This window comes from Dermatophagoides pteronyssinus, unplaced genomic scaffold, assembly GCF_027571235.1.
Source record: "Dermatophagoides pteronyssinus isolate colony J.1.1.1.1 unplaced genomic scaffold, Derpt_VIB-CSIC_2022.12 sq0008, whole genome shotgun sequence".
Classification (NCBI taxonomy): Eukaryota; Metazoa; Arthropoda; class Arachnida; order Sarcoptiformes; family Pyroglyphidae; genus Dermatophagoides; species Dermatophagoides pteronyssinus.
In genome coordinates this window covers 2,407,752-2,426,947 of record NW_027461532.1, presented here as the reverse complement: position 1 = coordinate 2,426,947, position 19,196 = coordinate 2,407,752, and the positions used below count along the sequence as shown (strand labels likewise).

General features: G+C 34.2%; 3 protein-coding genes across 4 annotated transcripts; 2 read left to right on the top strand and 1 right to left on the bottom strand.

Annotated features, from left to right (window-relative positions):
• Window positions 1–2,563: 2,563 nt before the first annotated feature.
• LOC113794546 (cell adhesion molecule Dscam1-like) lies at window positions 2,564–16,879 on the top strand. Of its 2 annotated transcripts, none has more exons than XM_027344656.2 (9): window positions 2,564–3,728; window positions 7,578–7,972; window positions 8,061–8,127; window positions 8,686–8,847; window positions 10,908–11,054; window positions 11,157–11,271; window positions 11,336–12,467; window positions 13,217–14,378; window positions 14,446–16,879. In XM_027344656.2, exons 1-9 carry the CDS (start codon window positions 3,629–3,631, stop codon window positions 16,710–16,712), a joined length of 5,547 nt encoding a protein of 1,848 aa, XP_027200457.2. In that variant the 5' UTR covers window positions 2,564–3,628; the 3' UTR covers window positions 16,713–16,879. The 2 variants fall into 2 exon arrangements, with proteins under 2 accessions (XP_027200457.2, XP_075677245.1); XM_075821130.1 differs by lacking the exon at window positions 2,564–3,728 and adding an exon at window positions 7,450–7,471.
• vito (nucleolar protein viriato) lies at window positions 8,922–10,136 on the top strand. Its single transcript, XM_027344663.2, has one exon. The coding sequence runs from the start codon at window positions 9,014–9,016 to the stop codon at window positions 9,527–9,529; it is 516 nt and encodes a 171-aa protein (XP_027200464.2). The 5' UTR covers window positions 8,922–9,013; the 3' UTR covers window positions 9,530–10,136.
• Window positions 16,857–19,147, bottom strand: Ect3 (Ectoderm-expressed 3). Its single transcript, XM_027344659.2, has 3 exons — window positions 18,118–19,147; window positions 17,868–18,030; window positions 16,857–17,794 (listed from the first exon to the last, which is right to left on the bottom strand). Exons 1-3 carry the CDS (start codon window positions 19,035–19,037, stop codon window positions 16,922–16,924), a joined length of 1,956 nt encoding a protein of 651 aa, XP_027200460.2. The 5' UTR covers window positions 19,038–19,147; the 3' UTR covers window positions 16,857–16,921.
• Between the last annotated feature and the right edge of the window lie 49 nt (window positions 19,148–19,196).

Below are 19,196 nucleotides of genomic sequence, written 5' to 3'. Positions count from 1 at the left end.
GTTATTCTGGTGATTTGTTACTTCGATACTTCGCTGTTTGTTTGGTTAACGATCGTAAATCTTGTTTATCACCTCATTTCATTTAAAGAATTATACTTGGTTTAGGTGTAATCAATGATTGACATCATCAAACAACCAAAAAAACAACAACAACAATGTTTGAACCGAAAATTAATCGATAAGTGTGATTAATTGAAATAATGTTTGTTGTTGTTGATAATGTGATGATGGTGTTGGTGGTCAAAACCTGGTAGGTTTGATTCAAGCTAAATCGATTGATTTGTGGTAATGATGATGATGGCAAACAAACTACTATTGCTTTATTAGATCGAACCGGCCAAATGTCGATTTTTGTTTTTTGTTGGGCCACCACCACCAATATAACTCTCCCAAAATAATGTCTTTTCGGTCGGTGTGTGTGTGTGTGTGTGTGTGTGAAAATCGATAAATCTTATTGAAGATTTATGTTTGGTAATGTGTGTGTGTCTGGGTGCTTGCTTTCTACCGATATATTTTATTTTCAGTAGCCATGATTAATGGATTTAGATTTGTGTTCTTCCTATTCGCATACTATTAGCATCTCAAGTGTTTGGTGGTTATTCGATCTTCTCTCTCTCTCTCTCTCTCTCTCTCTCTCTCTCTCTCTCTCTCTCTCTCTCTCTCTCTCTCTCTCTCTCTCTCTCAGTATTGACGCGCAATTAGTTATTTTTTTTTGTACTAATCGGCAATGGTCACCACCACCACCTGATCAATTCATATTTGATCAAAAATCGCCAATCGAATCGATCAATCAGGCTTTTTCAAATATATAATACCCGTATAAATGAATAAATTTAGCCTGCTGGCATTCTGTTTTTTTTTGAAATGCGGAAAAAATATCGACAACACAGGACATTCCAACAACAACAACAACAACAACAAAAATGTCAATAACCACAAACAAACAACAACAAACGATGTCCAGTCAATGTTTGTGTGTGTTTGTAACGGGAATCTAATTAAATTCTTATTGGGAGAGAGAGAGAGAGAGAGAGAGAGAGAGAGAGAGAGAGAGAGAGAGAGAGAGAGAGAGAGAGAGAGAGAGAGAGAGAGAGAGAGAGAGAGAGAGAGAGAGATTGAAAGAATGATGATCTTTTCTTAAATATAAAAACCGAATGACAGTTGGTAACATTATTTCGATATTTCTTCTTTCTTGGTCTGATCTGACAATTGACAGTCAAAAAAAGCAAGCAAGCGATTACATCATGTGCCAATTGATATTCGAAATGATCAAAACATCGTTGCTGCCTGCCTGCCTGCCTGCAACGATCTAAACTTGTCACTTTGAATGAGGAAAAGGAAAAAAAATCTTTTTAAATCGGCTTTTTTCTCTTCTTCCTCCCTCCCATCCCCCACATTAAGTCCATCATTTTTTCAAAATGTGCAAGAATGAATGATCCGGTGGGATATCGTCGACCTGGTCAGCAATTGACCAAAGGGGCCGATAAATCTAAATTTATAAGTATGGTCCACCAGCACCACCATCATAATACTTACATCATTGGATTTGCATTCATTCAATATCAAGGAAAAGGCAAAAGCAAACACAAACACAAACTGTGAAAAAAAAACTTAAGCTGTTGATAAAACTCATTTGTTGTCATTTGCAATAAAACGAATCGACATGAATGTTTTTTTTTGGGAAGGGGGGAGGTTTGAATGGTTAGTTGGTTGGTTGGCTGGTGTGTTAAAGTGTTAGGCACACATCCAATCGACCAATCTTTAATCTAGAATCGAAAATGAACATAAATTCTGTTTGCTGATGCTGTCACTGTCACTATACACATAGCAAATGATGGACACTCTGTATGTGTGTAAACACACACACACAAACATTATCAGCAATACCAGTCGATCAATTTGTCGTTCAAAATCGATTGGATCGATTGATTGATTGAAAAAATAAAGGAAGGAATATTATTTAGGTATATAATCTGGGTTATTTGGAAAATGAATGAGCAAATGACCAGTCAACATGATTCACATGTAACCCTTTTACTTTTTCTTTGAATATTTTTTGGATTGACGGACTTGACTTGACTCGTGTATCGATTCGATTATTTGAGAATAACGAGAGGAAAAAAAAGAAGCGAATGAAATGAAACGAATGAAATGAATGAATAAACGAACACAATGAAAAAACGAAGGAAAAAAAACGATACAAATCGAGCAAAACATTAGTACGAAAAACATGACAGGAAATGTTTCCATTTATGCCAGTTCGTTCGTTCGTTCGTTTGTTCCCATCACATTGTTGTTGTTGTTGTGGAATTTTTATTCGTTTCTGACATGCGCATTATCTAAAGCGCAAATCATTGACAGAATTGGAATTTTGGATCATAGCATTCGAATGTTATGTTGATTTGTTTTTTGGTTGTGGTAGAGGCACTACTAAAGGTTATTGGAGACAGTGACGATGAACGACCACGCATACAGAATCCAGAATTCGAACCCAGAACATGATTCTCAATTCTCAAAATTGGTTTTTTTTTTTTTTGGTTTTTTGGTTTATTTATTCATTCATTCAAATTGTATCATCGGAGCTTGGTGGTTTCTATTCATTTCACACTGAATTATCATAGACATTTGGCGCCAATCATTTCATTTCATTCTGGTGAAATTCTGGTCCCTATTGGTTTTTTTTCACTGGATCAATTTTTCATTCAATCAATTCTCTCTTTCTGTATGTGTCTTTTATGTATACATCTCTCTATGGAACATCTTCCAAAAAAAACCGGCAAAAATCCAAACACACAGTCAATTCAGTAAATCAATGATGCAGAACCATTGAATTGTTTTTGTTCTTGTTTTGTTTTAACAACGTCAACGTCAATCAACAATCATCAAATTCACCACATCATCAATTCAGGTATTCACTATATGTGTGTGATTCATCATCTTAGTCAATTCCTGGCCCATCAAACCAACCAACCAATCATCGATGACAACAATTTATCGATCGATCTTTTTGGATCGACCAAAACAAAAACAAACAAGCATTCAATATATTCATGATGGATCGAAATAACCCGTTTGTTTGCATTTTAGTTTTGTGTGTTTGTTTGTTTTTAGAGCCCGAAGCAAATGGATTTAATTAATTGTTGTGTATAGTGTGTTTGCTTGTTTGTTTGGTGTGGGTGTGTGTGTGTTTGTGTATTTTCTTTTTGCCAACTTTAAGATGTTATCATAACATATCAAAAAAAAAAAAGAAGTGCAGGAAAGATACCCGCAAGCAAAACGGATGCAGCACTGTGTATGTATGGATGGATCATCATAAATTGATTGGGCGCACAATTTGTCGTTGTTGTTATTATTTGCCCGACAACCACCACTACATCCTCCTCCTACTTTTATTATTACCATAATTGATCCCAATCGACCATCATTTATTGACACTATTTTCAGTTTTTTTCGTGTATGGTGTATGGTGTGTGTTGAATTGATCGAATGCATCGATTGACAGTGAAAAATTATTTAACCCAGTGGCAATCATCATCATCATAGATATTTTGTTCATTCATTCATTCATTCATCATTGAAAGAACATCATTACCCCAAAAAAAAAAAAAATTGATTCGATTCGTTTTCAATGGATCGATTGATGGTGACCAAGTTGGACATCATTGATCGACAAAAAAATAAAAAAGAAGGTGGTGGTTTTGTTGATAAATGCCTCATTCAAATTAATGGTAAGTAAAGATGGTACAGGTGCCATTTATTTTCCCTTGTTACATTTTCTGATCAATCGATTTGATCAACCAAAAAAAAAAATGAAAAAAAGGGTAACCTAGACTACCAAACACCGTGTGTGTGTGTGTGTCATTTTTGTGTGGTCGGTTATTATCGTCAAACATTGATTGTCATTAAATTTTCAAATAAAATCGATTGATGTGTAGTAACATCCATTGGTTTGTTTTTTTCTCTTTTTTTTACTATGTTGGTTGGTTGATGGTGGTGGTTTATACAGAGCCGCCGATCAATCAATGAATCGGTTATGGGTTCCTATTGTTTTGTCTAATGTTTTTATTCTCTCTATGTTTGTTCAGTGTGTTGTATGTTATATGTGTTCTTATCAGCTTCAATGATTTCATTCAATAGAATTTCACCAACAAAAAAAAACGAACGAACAAGAATTGTGTATTCCATGTAATTCGCAGTGCACAAATATCAAACAGAAGATAGTTAAGGCAGTGTTTGCTTCAATTGGCTCTTAATCGGGAAAGCGCGGATATTTTTATCATTATTATTTTAGTTGTATTGTCTTTCTCTCTTTCCCTCTCTTTTCGCTATCCGATGACAATTAATAATTGTTTTCGATTCTGGTGATTCTGTGTTTTATGCATTTACCAAATATTCTCTGTGAAAGGGTTATTCTTTTACCCAAAAAAAAAAAAAAAAAATAAAAATAAACACTGGCCATTTATTTACACACATCATGCATTTGATGATGGTATCCATCTGGCTATCGATTGGTTACTCTCTCTCTCTCTATTAGTGGTGTACAGTGTTTGAAACCATAGACCAATATTGCCATTGGCTATGGCTTTTTTCTATTGATGATATGATTTGACATTCTGCATAATCATATATTGATCAGAACAACCAACTAACAAACTTTTATAAAGAATATTCTAACTTAATTAATCGTTAATTTAATTTAATTTAATTTTAATTCACTTTCTTTCTTTCTTTCTTTATCGATTCTTTTCATACCAACAATAAATGATTGTTTGTTTGTTGTTTTTGTATAGGCTATGGCCAAACTATCATTGAATGAATGATGCTTGCACACAAACACACGCAGACACTGTGTTTTCCGTATCAAAATGATATCCGGCCTAAACATACATACATACATCGAGCGCCCAATATTATTCTTCTCTCTATTGAATTTTGTCATTTGGCAAACAAAAATCAATTAACCAAACAAAAAAAAAAAACAAAAATACAGGCCTTGGTTAATGGTTAGAAATTAATTTTATAATTATTTTTAACTAAGCTCCCTATAGTCAGTTAGTTAGTTAGTTTAGTAAAGTTAGTCAGTCAGTCAGTCAGTCATTCGGTAGATGTTTGTTTAGTCTCTCGATTAATTTGCATATTTTTTTTGCATTCAAATTCGATTCATGTCATATAAAACCACATTATATATTAATGATTGACAGTTCCAAAAAAATGAAAAACACTGATATCAAGATGAAAAAAAGTGTTGGCATTATTGGGCTTGATTGACTCGTCAATCAAGCCAATCGAATATGATTTTTCAAGATGTGCTATCATCATCCGATCCAATCCAATCCAATCCAGAACACCAAACACACAAAAGCTACCGCTCTTCAAGCATAGATTTTTTGGTAACCAAAACCAGTGTAAAACCTATGAAACTATGAATCAGTGAATAGCGTGCTTGAAAGCCATGACAATGATGATGATGATGATGATGATAATAGTGTTAAATGGATACATTGCGTGTCTCTTACCGAACTAACCAAACCAAATCAACCAACCATCTTCATCAATGTCGAATTGGTGACAACACCTTCTCTCTCTCTCTCTCTCTCCATATCTATTTATCTATCTTTTTTCTTAATGATATGGATATAGAATTATGATTGGTTAATGAATGATGACCATTATTCATTAAGTTTGACCATCCGATTATTATTATTAAGTTACGGTGTCTTCTTCAGTTTGTTGCTTCCATTATTAATATTCTTTTTTTCTTCTTCTTCTTCTGATCATTTGACTGGTTCGAATGACAATTCTCTTCTTTTTTAATAATTCATTACTATGATGGCTCATCATAACCACCACCGAAAATAAAAAATTCGAATATCAAATCAAACAAAATCCAAAAAAATGAATAAGGGAAACCCCATTTACATAATGATAGGTGTTGGTTTATGCATATATGGCACACACGCACAAACAACGACAAACAAACAACAAACGACAAACAAACAAACAACACACTGCCAATATGACAGTCGAAATTCAAATTTTTTTTTTTTTGTCAATTGGGTCATTTGATAATCATAACTCCCAAAATAAGAATAATATAAAAAAAAACATTCAAATTGGATTGGACAACAAACAAACAAACGAGTTTTTGCATTTATCATTCGTTTTTTACTTTTTTTTTGGTTACCAATTTCCAATTGATTGGGCCTATGGCTATTTTGCTTGCTTGCTTCTCTCTTAATCCAATCAATCAGGCAAATTGTGTCCACCACCATCACCATCAACAATCCATAATAATAAATGAGTTTAGGTCAGATGGTGCCCTTTTCTTTCTTTTTTCGTTTTTTTTCCTATAGATCCGATTACGATCGATGGTCGTTTTTTTTCTTCTTTTGGTTGTTTGGGCGCGACATTCAGTTAGGTTTTCATTTTTGATCGTGTGTGTACGCTAATGTGGGGAACATAATTAAATAAAGCCGCCTTTTCTCCCTTCAAAGTCTATACGTGTTTATTAATGTTATTATTATGATCCTTTTCTCATTGCTCCAAGTATCTCTATCTCTCATTGTCTGTGTGTGTGCGTGCCTATCAAAAGTCGACTTTTCTGGTCGACGAATAATAATAATAAAGTCGCTGGTGCCAACCCATCATTCCATTTCTCTATCTCAATGAGAGAATTTATTCTATATTTTCCAAATGGAATTGGACCCGAAAAAAAAAATTTAAGCCGTTCTTTTTTTTTCTTTTTTTTTTGTTTTCTGGTATTTGCCTTGTCAGTAATCAAATACATATCATTGGGTCACACATGCTAGGTCATCATTCTTTTTTTTGAGCTGGGCGTGCTTACCATGTAATACGGATTATAATAATAATAAATGGCAGGTTGTAATTAACGTGTTCGATTTTGGTTGGCATCATGGTCTCTTTTTTTTTTTTTTTTGATGGTCGATATATATTCAATGTTCATTCTTTGTGAATAAAAGCAAAAGAGTGAATTGAGATGTGTTGTAATGGTAATCTGCATTTATAATAATAGTTTCTTTTTTTTCTTTTTTTTTGCTGATATGGCACAAAAAAAATTATTAAATTAGATTTGTTCCGATTGGCAACCAACCAACCAACCGCCAACAACGACGATGAATTCATTTTTGATTCATTGGAGATTATTATTGCTGTTGCTGTTTAATGAATATAAAATTAGAGAAGGAAAAAAAAAGTCATGCAAAAATCGAGAGAGAGAGAGAGAAGGAAGAGAGAGATGGAAAAAAGCATTAATTACAATAATTATATAAATGAAACAAGAACCAGAAGCGTGTGTCTTTCTTCCTTTTTTCTCTTTCTCTATCGACATAATGATGATGGTGGTGGTGGTGGAACAATGTTATCACACACAAACACACAGAGTACCAAAATTCAAATTTAACACTTTGTCACACACAAACAAAGAAAGAAAAAAAATATTCCAAAATGTCAGGTGCTCCGAGATATGAATATTCTGACAAATCTCAGAAATTTTTTTGTTTTGTTTTTTGAAATTGAACAAGTTAATCAGAATAATTTATTTTTGTTTTGCATTTTAGCCTTGTTGTCATCCATATCGGCCTTTCATTGGTTTTGGTTATTGTTGATCATCATCATTATCTTCAATGTCACCATATCTGAATCATCTGCATCATCCATAAGTAATAATAATGGTGGTGGTGGTGGTGATCTAGCTTCATCCAGCACAAATTCTCAACAACGTAATGGTCCACGTTTTTTAATCGAACCGCCTATTCGTGTTCATTTTCTTAATGAAACTGGTGCTGTGATTCAATGTAAAATTACTGGACAACAACCACTTCGTATTTGGTGGTCATTATCCGATGGTACAATCGTTACAGATATTAATGGTTTACGTACAATCAGGCCAAATGGTGATCTTGTTTTATCACCATTTTCATCAACATTATTTCGACAAGATGTCCATTCAGCAGTAAGTTTTTAACTAAAATAAAAATTTAAATAATGATTATGTCATCATCATCATCATCATTTAACATTAATAACACTGTTAACTTCAGATCTATCGATGTATGGCAACCAATTCGATTGGTACAATTCGTAGTCGAGATTGTGAAATTCGTGCTGGTAAGTAGTGTCGAATAGAATAATTTTGCTTGCTTGTTATTAACACTCACTCACAAACACACACAAACACAAAAATCAATTAGAATCGACGATGCATTTTCTTTTATTCGATTTGATTTACGCCCTAATCACGTTATATGCAAATTAGATCAGTTAACACTCACAGTTTCCCAAAAAAAAACTAAATGATGTTTTTTTGTTTGCCAAGTTCAACACCTGATTTTTGGTGATGATGATGACATACGATCCACACACATAGAGGTGGAATGTTGTTGATGGATCTGATCTGATAACTAACTAAACTCTGTGTGTGTTTAGTATAGCCAACATAATAAACCATTAGAATAATAAAAAAAAACCATTAGCATCATCATTTGCTCATTTGGTCCATCATTATTGATGATGATGAAAAAAAAATACTGCCCATTTCCATTATGATGATAACCCGCGACTAACAAAAATGATCCTGCATTGCTTGTGCATCTGTGTGTTTTGTTTGATCGAATCAATAAAATGATTGACTTTTTTTTTATTTGATCATCATCAAAATATATATAGTGATCCCACAACCATATAATGTCCAAGTTTATGGTGAATATGCAATCAAAGGAAATACGGGTCATCTAAAATGTCAAATACCAGCATTTGTACGAGAATATGTTCATGTTATTGCATGGTTAAAAGAAGATACAATTCTGGCTACACATCTTTCGCCCAAAGGTATGTCTTAATAATGTTTTTTTGAACATATAGCGGCGCGCATAGTACCATCATTGATGAACAGCCGAAAAAATGTGTTTGAGCGGCCAGCATGTTTTGAGAATGAGTGTTTTTTCTGTGTGTTTGGTGTTTTTGATCGATATTTGCATTTTGGAAACTTAAAAAAATGGATCGACGACAAACACGATCATCATCATCATCATCGGGTAAACAAGGAAGAAATAATAAAAAGAAAAAAATTGAACTTTGTTTCGATGAATTTGATCGTCAACAATATTTAACCGGCGTACATGGACGTAAAAAACAACGTAAACAACGTGCCAAAGAACAATTAGATCGAGATTTGAAAATTGAATTAAAACGTTTAAAAGAAAAGAAAAAAAAAGAAATGTCTGATAGGATGGAAGAAATGCGTCAAGCTACTGCTCCTACTGTTGATGATGATGATGAGGATGAAGATAATGATGGTGATGGTAATGGTCAATCATCCACTCAAGATAAATCGAATACCATCAAATACGAACTGGATGAACAAACGGTCGAAATAAAAGCCATCGATCTGGTAGCCATTCCATCTAATATTTCTTCCAATATTGAAACAGTCGCTGTTGTTGGTGGTGGTGGTGGTGGAAAAGAAACGAAGCATAAGAAAATTCATAAACGTCATAGAAAATTGCGTTGAATTGCATCCATACAGTGTGATGTGAACCCATCAATTCGTATTGTGTATGGTGATGGTGATCATCATCATCATTCAGAATGTCAACTAACCAGAATATAAACCTCGATATCATTCGAATTGGAAATGATTTATGCTCAGTATATACTGTCCATTGTTAATGTAGAACTTTGGTGGTCTTCTTCTCTCTCTCTCTCTCTCCCACTCAGTAATTGATAGAATTCGATTTCATCATCAACATTGCTGCTATGGTTGTTGAGAGGTATTATTCTTCTTTATCATCTTTTTATTCTTTGATGGATCATCCCTTCTCTCTCTCACTCTCTTTTTCTATGGAACCGGCCATTATCATGACAATGGATGGTTTTTAGTTTTGGGCAAACTTGATATACATTGCCACATCCATAATGCTATACACACACACACACATTTGTTACGGCTCACTGCCTGTATTTGTCGAATGACAAAAAGAAAAAAACTTTTTTTTTTGTTTGTTGGCAACAATGTTTCGACCATGTTTAAAACCTACTGTAAAGATGTGAATATAAATAAACAGCGTTTATCAAATTGGTCATATCATCAATTTGATGATGAAAAACATTATTTCTAATCCAAAGAATCCATTAATAAAAGTTTAGAATCGCTGTTTATATCATTGTTTGGGTGATGAAGAAAAGAAAAGGTCCACCATGCAACAATTCTACATTCAGAATTGATTAACTTATGATTTCTCCCAGAAATGAAAAAAAAAGATGTGCCCAGTCGATTACCAAACGACCATCACCATCATCATGCTGATATGAATCTCATTCATTCATTCATTTTAATCGAATCTCATTACCGATTTAGTCGAAATAGTTAGTTCGCGCACAAACTAACTTCCAAAAAAAAAAAACTATTTTCACTGTTTATATAACGAGATGTGATGGTAATCGATTTGATTGTTATCATCATCCGTTTATGTCCAAAAATGTTGAATGAATAAAACTTAATTTCCGTATTTTCCAACAAAAAAAGAAAGAAAAAGAAAAAAGTTTTCCATTTAAACTTCCAATGATGATGATGATAACTCAAATGCTCGAATCACATAGAGGTTATCATCATATAGGCAAGTTGGATATGATATGATATTCTTCATCATTTTGATGCCTGATGCCTGATGATGGTTTGACCGGATGGCTACTCAATTAAACAAATTGATTGAGAAAATGGCCATTTTTTTTGAAAATGAAGAATCCAAGTCCATTAATGTTTGAATGTTCAACTGGCCATGTTCAATTTTTGTGTGTGTGTGTGGACTTACTATGCAGCCAATGGTCAATACTAATTGAATTTGTTTGTTTTGTAACGTTTTCGTTTTTCGTTTTTTTGTTGAAACTAGATTCACGTTATGTTATACTAGATAATGGTGATTTACTAATCAGAAATTCAAGTCGATCAGATAATGGTTATTATCGTTGCCAAACACGACATGAACTTTCACAGGAAACTGTATTAAGTTCAATTGAAGGACATTTTATTGTAAATGGTAAGTTGTTTCATTGCATTCGTTTTTTTTTTTTTTTTTTGTGAGTTTCAAATAACCTAACCATCATATTTTGGTGATGTTAATCATTATTAAAAAAAATAGATGTCATATCGGGTGTTAGTCCAAGAATAACATCACAATCACCGATCAAAACACAATTAGGTCATAGTGCACAATTATTATGTGTAACAAAAGCATGGCCACAAGCAACTGTCAGGTAAGTTTAACCATTTACACATATGTTAGGATAATGTTTTGATGTGATGTTTTGTTGAGAATAGATGGTTTCAAGCATCTGAATCCGGTTTAATTACACCGATTCGACCGTCCACAAATGTACAAATCTTTGATAGTTTTGTCGATATTCGTCACGTAACCGAACAACATTCGGGTAATTGGATTTGTGTAGCGAATAATTCATTGGGTGAAGAACGAGCATATATCGAATTATACGTGACACGTCCAATTCAAGTAAACATGTCACCCGATTATTTAGTTGCCGATATGACTTCAACGGCTACGTTTGTTTGTAATGTTAGTCAAGGCCAACCAATATCGATACTATGGGTTAAAGATGGTCAACCAATTATGATGGCTGGTTCTATTGGTTCTGCTGCCAATCAAGCCAGTAACAATCTCGGATATGTTACCAGCGGCGGTGGTGAAGGTCGTATTCGATTGATCGAACCACATGTACTTAATATTCGTTCGGTTGTCCGTGAAGATGCTGGCTGTTATCAATGTATTGTCCAGGCAGATGATCATAGTATACAGGCTATTGGTGAGCTTAAATTAGGTGATAGTCCTCCGGTGTTTGTCGAAACATTTGCCGAAGGTTTAGTGTTCGAACAAGGCAATCAAATATCGTTGAAATGTTCGGCTAGTTCAACATTACTACCTCAAATTCGATGGTTTTTAGATGGACAATCTATTGATGGCTATGCACCACGGCGATTGACAATGGGTGATTTTGTTAAATCAAGTGGTCATGTAGTCAGTTTTGTTAACATAACTAATGCCAAAGTGATTGATGGTGGCCAATATCAATGTATGGCAAGTAATAGTGCTGGCACCATAAACTATTCGGCTCGAATCAATGTTATTGGACCTGCTTCGTTGCGAGCTAACTGGCTTTCAACGGCATCGGCAACGGGCAGCAACTCATCTCCAACAAAGACATCATCATCATTATCCGACTACACGATTACGGTAATTTCAGGCCGTTCAGTTACTTTAATATGTCCAGTAATCGCTTATCCAATCGAATCATTGATTTGGCAACATCGATCGGCTATATTGCCAAGTAATCATCGTCATCAAATCGAAGCCATTATCGGCGGCATGGGTGGCAAATTGACCATTCAAAATGTTCATCGAGACAATGATCAAGGAGACTATGAATGTATTGTTAAGGCAAGTAGTGTTTTGATGTTTTGTTGTTTTTTTTGTTTGCTTTTTCTCCTGTGCATGGTACTAATGAGATTCAGAACGATTCTAGTGTAAAATTGATGAGAATACCATTAGCCTATTGGTACTTATTTCATCACACTATCATTCTCATCATCATCATCATAATCAATAATAATTGATCCATACGATCGAGTGTTTTTATTTTCCCATTTTAAATCTACACCAAAACTTGTCCATTTAGTCAATGAGATGGACATGTTAATGATGATGATGATCCAAACGTTGTCAGTTTGATTTTTATTTTTGCGAGTTTGAAGAATATGTAGAATATTAAGGCCAAGTCTGATTTATTGATTTTTATTATTTGTGTGTATAATATCTTGTCTTAGTTTGATGCATGTTTTTCTCTTTCTTTCCATATTTATCGATTTCTAATCTTTTTTTTTGCTACCAGGCAATCTAATTCTAAACACACTCTCTGTCGATACGATCAATGCAAAATAGTAGATATTTACATAGGATTTTTTTTGAAAAATCATTTCCATTTGTAGCAAACATCTGGAACATTCTTTCATTTTTTTTTAAAAAAGAAAATTTAAGACTCTTTTCGTTCTCTCTCTCTCTTCCTTTGTCTTTGTTCAATCGATGCATAGCCTGATTGATTGAATGTCGATCATCAATATTGCTAATATGGATTATATACACCCCCCACACACAATTCTCATTTCTTATTTTTCTCGTTTTTCATATAGGGAACGGATGCTAAGCCGGTACGCGGTACTATTAGAATGGTTGTTCGTGTTGCTCCATTAATCGATTCACAATTGATATCGGCCACCACTATAGCCAATCAAGGAATGAAAGTAAAACTTATGTGTTCAGTATTGGAAGGTGATCCACCACTTCGTATTAAATGGTTTAGACATGAAAATGATGGCCATATTGAACCGAACAACAATGGTGTTCTTCAACCAGTCACCACTAATCATGCGATGGGTATATCCGTACAGGAAGATGAAGATTATTCATTGCTTACATTTCGTAGTGTTTCGATTCGTCATGTTGGTAATTGGACATGTCGGGCATGGAATGATGTTCAATCGGTAAATCGAACCACATATCTTATAGTGAATGTAGCGCCATCTTGGCTTACCGAACCAAAAAATAGTCAAGTAGTTTTGGGCAATAATATTATTATCGATTGTAATGCACAAGGAAATCCAAAACCTCGTGTTTTATGGAAAAAATCTACTGCCATATCCGGCAGTACAACTAACGGACTGGATGATTATAGTGGTGTTAATGATCAATCGATTGATCAATCATCATCATCAACGAAAAACGATATCGATCAACATCCATCCGAATACAGAGAACTGTTATCCACATATCGACGACAAGTCTATCCAAATGGAACACTTTTCATTCAGGAAGTGGACAAATCAGATGCAGGGTTCTATATGTGTCAGGTATCGAATGGTATCGGTGCCGGTCTTAGCAAAGTAATTCATTTGATCGTACAATCACCACCATATTTCGCAACAAAATTTCTAAGTAAATCTGTAAGCAAAGGTGAAACAGCTTTGTTAGAATGTCAAGTACAAGGTGATCCAGTTCTTCATATTCATTGGTATAAAGATCGAGCCTTAATTCATTCATCATCCAATATGGCAATCACTGAATCACCATCGCCACCACCACCAGCAACAATGAATGACAGTAATCATTTGACAACGATGATGCATACATTTCACGATACACGTTATACGATCAAACAGGATGTTATTTCTTCACAAAAAGTTATATCCTTTCTACAGATTATCAATGTTGATCGACAAGATTCGACTATTTATACTTGTATTGCTAGCAATGATTTTGGTACTGATAATACTTCGGTTCAACTTATCGTTCAAGGTTTGTTTCAATTTTACTTTTGATTTATTGATCGTTTATCGATTGTTGATTTTTTTCATCTGTACAGAGGTACCTGATGCACCGCCAGGTGTTGAAATAGTTGAAGTATCCAGTCGAAGCATACAACTACAATGGAAATCTCCATATTCCGGTAATTCACCATTGATTCGATTTCATGTTCAATATCGTCGAGTGAATTGCAGTTATATGAAACATGAACCGGAATCTTTTTGGAACGAAATGAGCACACATAGTGGAACCGAATTACGAATTACGGTCAAAGGATTAATGCCCAATTGTTATTACGAAGTTAAAGTCAGTTCTGAAAATCAGATCGGTCGATCTGAACAAAGCACAAATTCAATTGTAACGAAAACTTTGGAAGAAGTACCGGGTGGTCCACCGACCGATGTCCAAGTGGAAACAACATCTTCTACATCGCTTAAAATTAAATGGCGACCACCATTAAGAGCTGTACAATTTGGTCGTATTCGAGGCTATTACATTGGTTACAAAATTGTTGGTTCGGATGAACCATTTCAGTACAAAAATGTTGATGTTGTCAATGATGATCCTAATGCTTCAACAATCAGTGAACAATCGCAACAAGTTAGCTACATAACCAATCTGAAACGTAAAACCAGTTATGTAATCATTCTGCAAGCCTACAACAGTGTTGGTCCTGGACCTCGTTCTGATGAAATCAAAATATCAACTTTTGATTCGCAACCACCAACATCACCGTTGTTAGAAGTAGTCACTACCACCTATGATGGTATCCTAATCAAATGGGATTCCAGTTTTCAACAATCACATGGTCATACTGTAGACGACATCGAAGAGAAAGAATATGTTCTTTATTATCGCCAAGATGAACAGAAATCAGCTACCGAATGGCATCAGAAACGAATCTATGCAAAATCGAATCAATTTGTGTTGAACAAAGAAAATAGCCAAGGACGTATTCGTTGTGGTACAAAATATCATCTGTATATGACTGCTACGAATAGTCTGGGTACTGGAGAACCAAGTGAAACGGTCATTGCTAGAACCAAAGGAGATACACCGATTGCGCCTAGTCGAGCCGAATTTATTGTTGCCAATTCGACGACTGCAATTTTATCGCTAAAATCATGGCAAGCTCGTGGTTGTATGATACAGGCATTTACCATACAATACAAACCAGTTCAACAAAAACAATGGATACCTTTGGTAGAATATTTGGAAAGTCGTGATTATTTTTATGTAAATCATTTGAGTCCAAATCGTGATTATCAACTATTGGTTAGTGCACATTCTGAACCTGGTGTTACAAGACAAGAATACACATTCCATACGCCAAACGATTCGGCTGTTGTCCGTCTACATAGTGGTGGTGGTAGTATTGGTTTGTCCGCATCGGCATCGCCAATGGATCCTTATACAATCGATTCGATGCACAGCGGTCATACAGCCAATATTCATTTTCGTAATTTTACTGTTCTATTACCCGTATTAATATCATTGATGGTATTGATTGTTATATTGGCCACTTTATTTGGTTGTCTACGACGACAACATGTTAATCATGTGGTCAATTCGGTTGATGGTCATGGATCAATACGACAAGATCTTTGTGCCGAACATTTGGCCCGTTATAATGGTAGTAAAGAAGGTGCAATCACTACCAACACTATGTTAGTAAACGGTAGACGTGATAGTCTTGAATGTTATCCAATGACCGAATTTCATCCACCTGCCAATGTAATGGCAACAACATCCTGTACCAATTCCTGTGATTCAAAATCAAATCTTTTGAATGGCAACATAAACAATGGAGATATGTTTGCCACTTCACCACGTCATGCTCGTATTGGACCATATATTAGCGAGAATGGAATGGCCAATTTTGCTACATTAAAATTGCTACAACAATCAAAAACAAATGGTTCTGCCATTATAGCCGAACAATCATATTATTCATCACCACAACGTAAAAGTTTGTTGGCAAATATTAATGGTGGCAACAATCATCTTCATCGATCCGATCATGAATATGCTGAACCATTACAAACAAGCGGTAACATAGTTCGTAATGGTCGTTGCAGTATGGCCGATTTATTACTGGTCGTAGACAGTAATACTACTGTCGATAATTCCAATTCATTAGGATTGGCTGATAATGATTCGCTTGCGCAACAACTACAACAACAACAACAACAACAACGACAACAACCATTGTCGATGCAAGTTCAGCTTGCTCAAACCGGATGTACTTCAACAAACAACGATCATCATCAGTCATCCTATTCAATTCTAAACAAAACGGCAAACACAAATCAAGAACATTTATGAATTATTATTGTTGTTGTTATCAATCTCCATACATCTTACCTGTGATATTCTTTCTTTTCCTTTTCGATAACAATCATTTTATTCCATTTTTTAATTGTGTTTTTTTTCGTTTTGTTTTGTTTTGTTTAATTTTAATCAATCAAATAAATCATTTTTCTTTTTATTTATCTCTTTCAACAATGTGTGTGTGTATTTGTGTTAATAGTTAGTTAGTTTGCATATGTACCATTGACAATATGTTGTTTAACAAATTGTATTTGACAATTATTATTTGAATCATACCAACATGGACTTTCATCCAATTCAAATAAAATTATTTCATTTGAATTTGGTGCACGATTAAAATATGGTACCGGTGCATATACAGTAATTTGTGGTCCAGCCACTGGCCAATATCTGCCCAGATTATGATTATTTAGGAAAGCTACACCTTTACTCCAACCATTTGTTTGTAGAAATGTATCCAATGGATATCCAGGTAATTTTGGTAATGTAAAATTTGCAATATAAATACTTGGGATTCGATAATAATTCGATTCAAATTGTAATGTCGTTTTTGATTGTAACAATTGTGTAACGGTATCGATAAATGAATGTTCATCAAACGGTAAATTATAAATAGTCCAATTGATCAGTAAATGTTTATGGTTGACGGTTACATTACCAATGATGCCTCTATGTTCGTTAATACAACCATACGAACATCGACCTTGATTTTCGACCAAAATACTTAATTCAGATCCATTATGAGCTAAAATCGAAAGATTAAAATATTTTTGTGTTCGAGAAAGAATGCCGGCAAATCTTTGATCAACAAAAACATGAGCTCGATCTCTAAGTCCCGGAACAGAAAGTATAGCCGGATTGGTTGGATGGAATGTCAGATTGGTTTGATATAGCAAAAAACCATAAGCCTGGTTGACTTGTTCGAATGTTAATGGATATTTGCTTAAAGTTTTATTTGCCAAAAATGGTAACAAATCGAAAATGGTTGCCACAAATGTCATATTGATAGGAGGTAATGACATTTTTTCACTCACAGCTTTTATATTTCTTTCATCGATCGAATCCGTCGGTAGATACTTGATTGTTGGAAAGGAAAAACATGAAAAAAACCTCAATCAATCGAAAAACAATGGAAAATGACAATATTACCTGTGCAATAAGATCACGAATAGCAAAATATTTTTCATTAAGATCACCTGCTTCATTAATTGGTGCATCATAATCATAGCTAGTCAATGTTGGTTGATAATTTTCATCACCACCATTACCGGAAGCTTTAAAATCAAAATTACTTCCACCATGATACATGTATCTATATAATTTAAAAAAAAAAATTACAAAGTTCATGTTTATTTGAATTTAAAAAAAATGTTAATTACATTTATAATAATTATCTTACATGTTTACCGATGCATTATTATCAAGTAATTCTTGTAATGTTTCAATAAATGGATTAACATTAACAAAATTAAAATTACTTTGCCAATAATCTAACCAACCACTATAATATTCTGAATTAATAAATGGACCAAATTCTTGATGTCTATATAATGTTTGTTTTGCTTTAGTTACATTCGTACCGGATCCAAAATCAATAGTAGTCAGTACATGTGGTATATGACCACAACGAAGATAACCATCACCATTACCATCGGTTGTAAATAATACTACTTTATGTCCCAAAATTTCACGAAATTTATCACGTAAATGAATGGTATAGTTTAGATCACAACCATAACTACCGTATTCATTTTCAACTTGCAACATAATTATTGGACCACCATTTTCATATAATAATGGTCGAATTTTAGGTAAAAGTATTTCAAGCCAACGATTTACTGGTCGAAAAAATCTTGGATCCGATGTTCGTAATGTAATATTTGGTTCACGTAATAGCCAAAATGGTAAACCACCTAAATCACGTTCAGCACAAATATATGGACCTACACGTAATATGACCAATAGATTTTCGGTCTGTGCTAATCGAATAAATTCAATAAGATTATTTTGTCCATCAAAATCATATTGACCAGGCATTGGTTCATGTGAACTCCATTCAACATATGTTTGTATTGCATTTAAACCACCGGAACGCATTTTTTTTAAACGATCTTGCCAATATTGTTTTGGAACACGAAAATAATGTATCGAACCGGATACATAACGAAATGGTTGGCCATCTTTAAGAAATCTATCATTCGGATAATCGACAATAAATGTTCGGGAATTGTTTTTGGTGGTGGTGGTGGTTTGACAGGTCACCGTCACCAACACAAACACAAAAATTGAAAAAAACAAAAACAAACGTCTAATCATCATCAATGGATGAGTTTGGCAATTGAAAAGAAAAAGAATGAAACAAACAAGCAAACTCCTTTATACGATCAATTATCATCATCATCATATGTTTCAAGTTTGATTACTAATCAAATCAAATCAATTGATTTGATTTGATTTTTTTGTTATACTCTCTTCTCT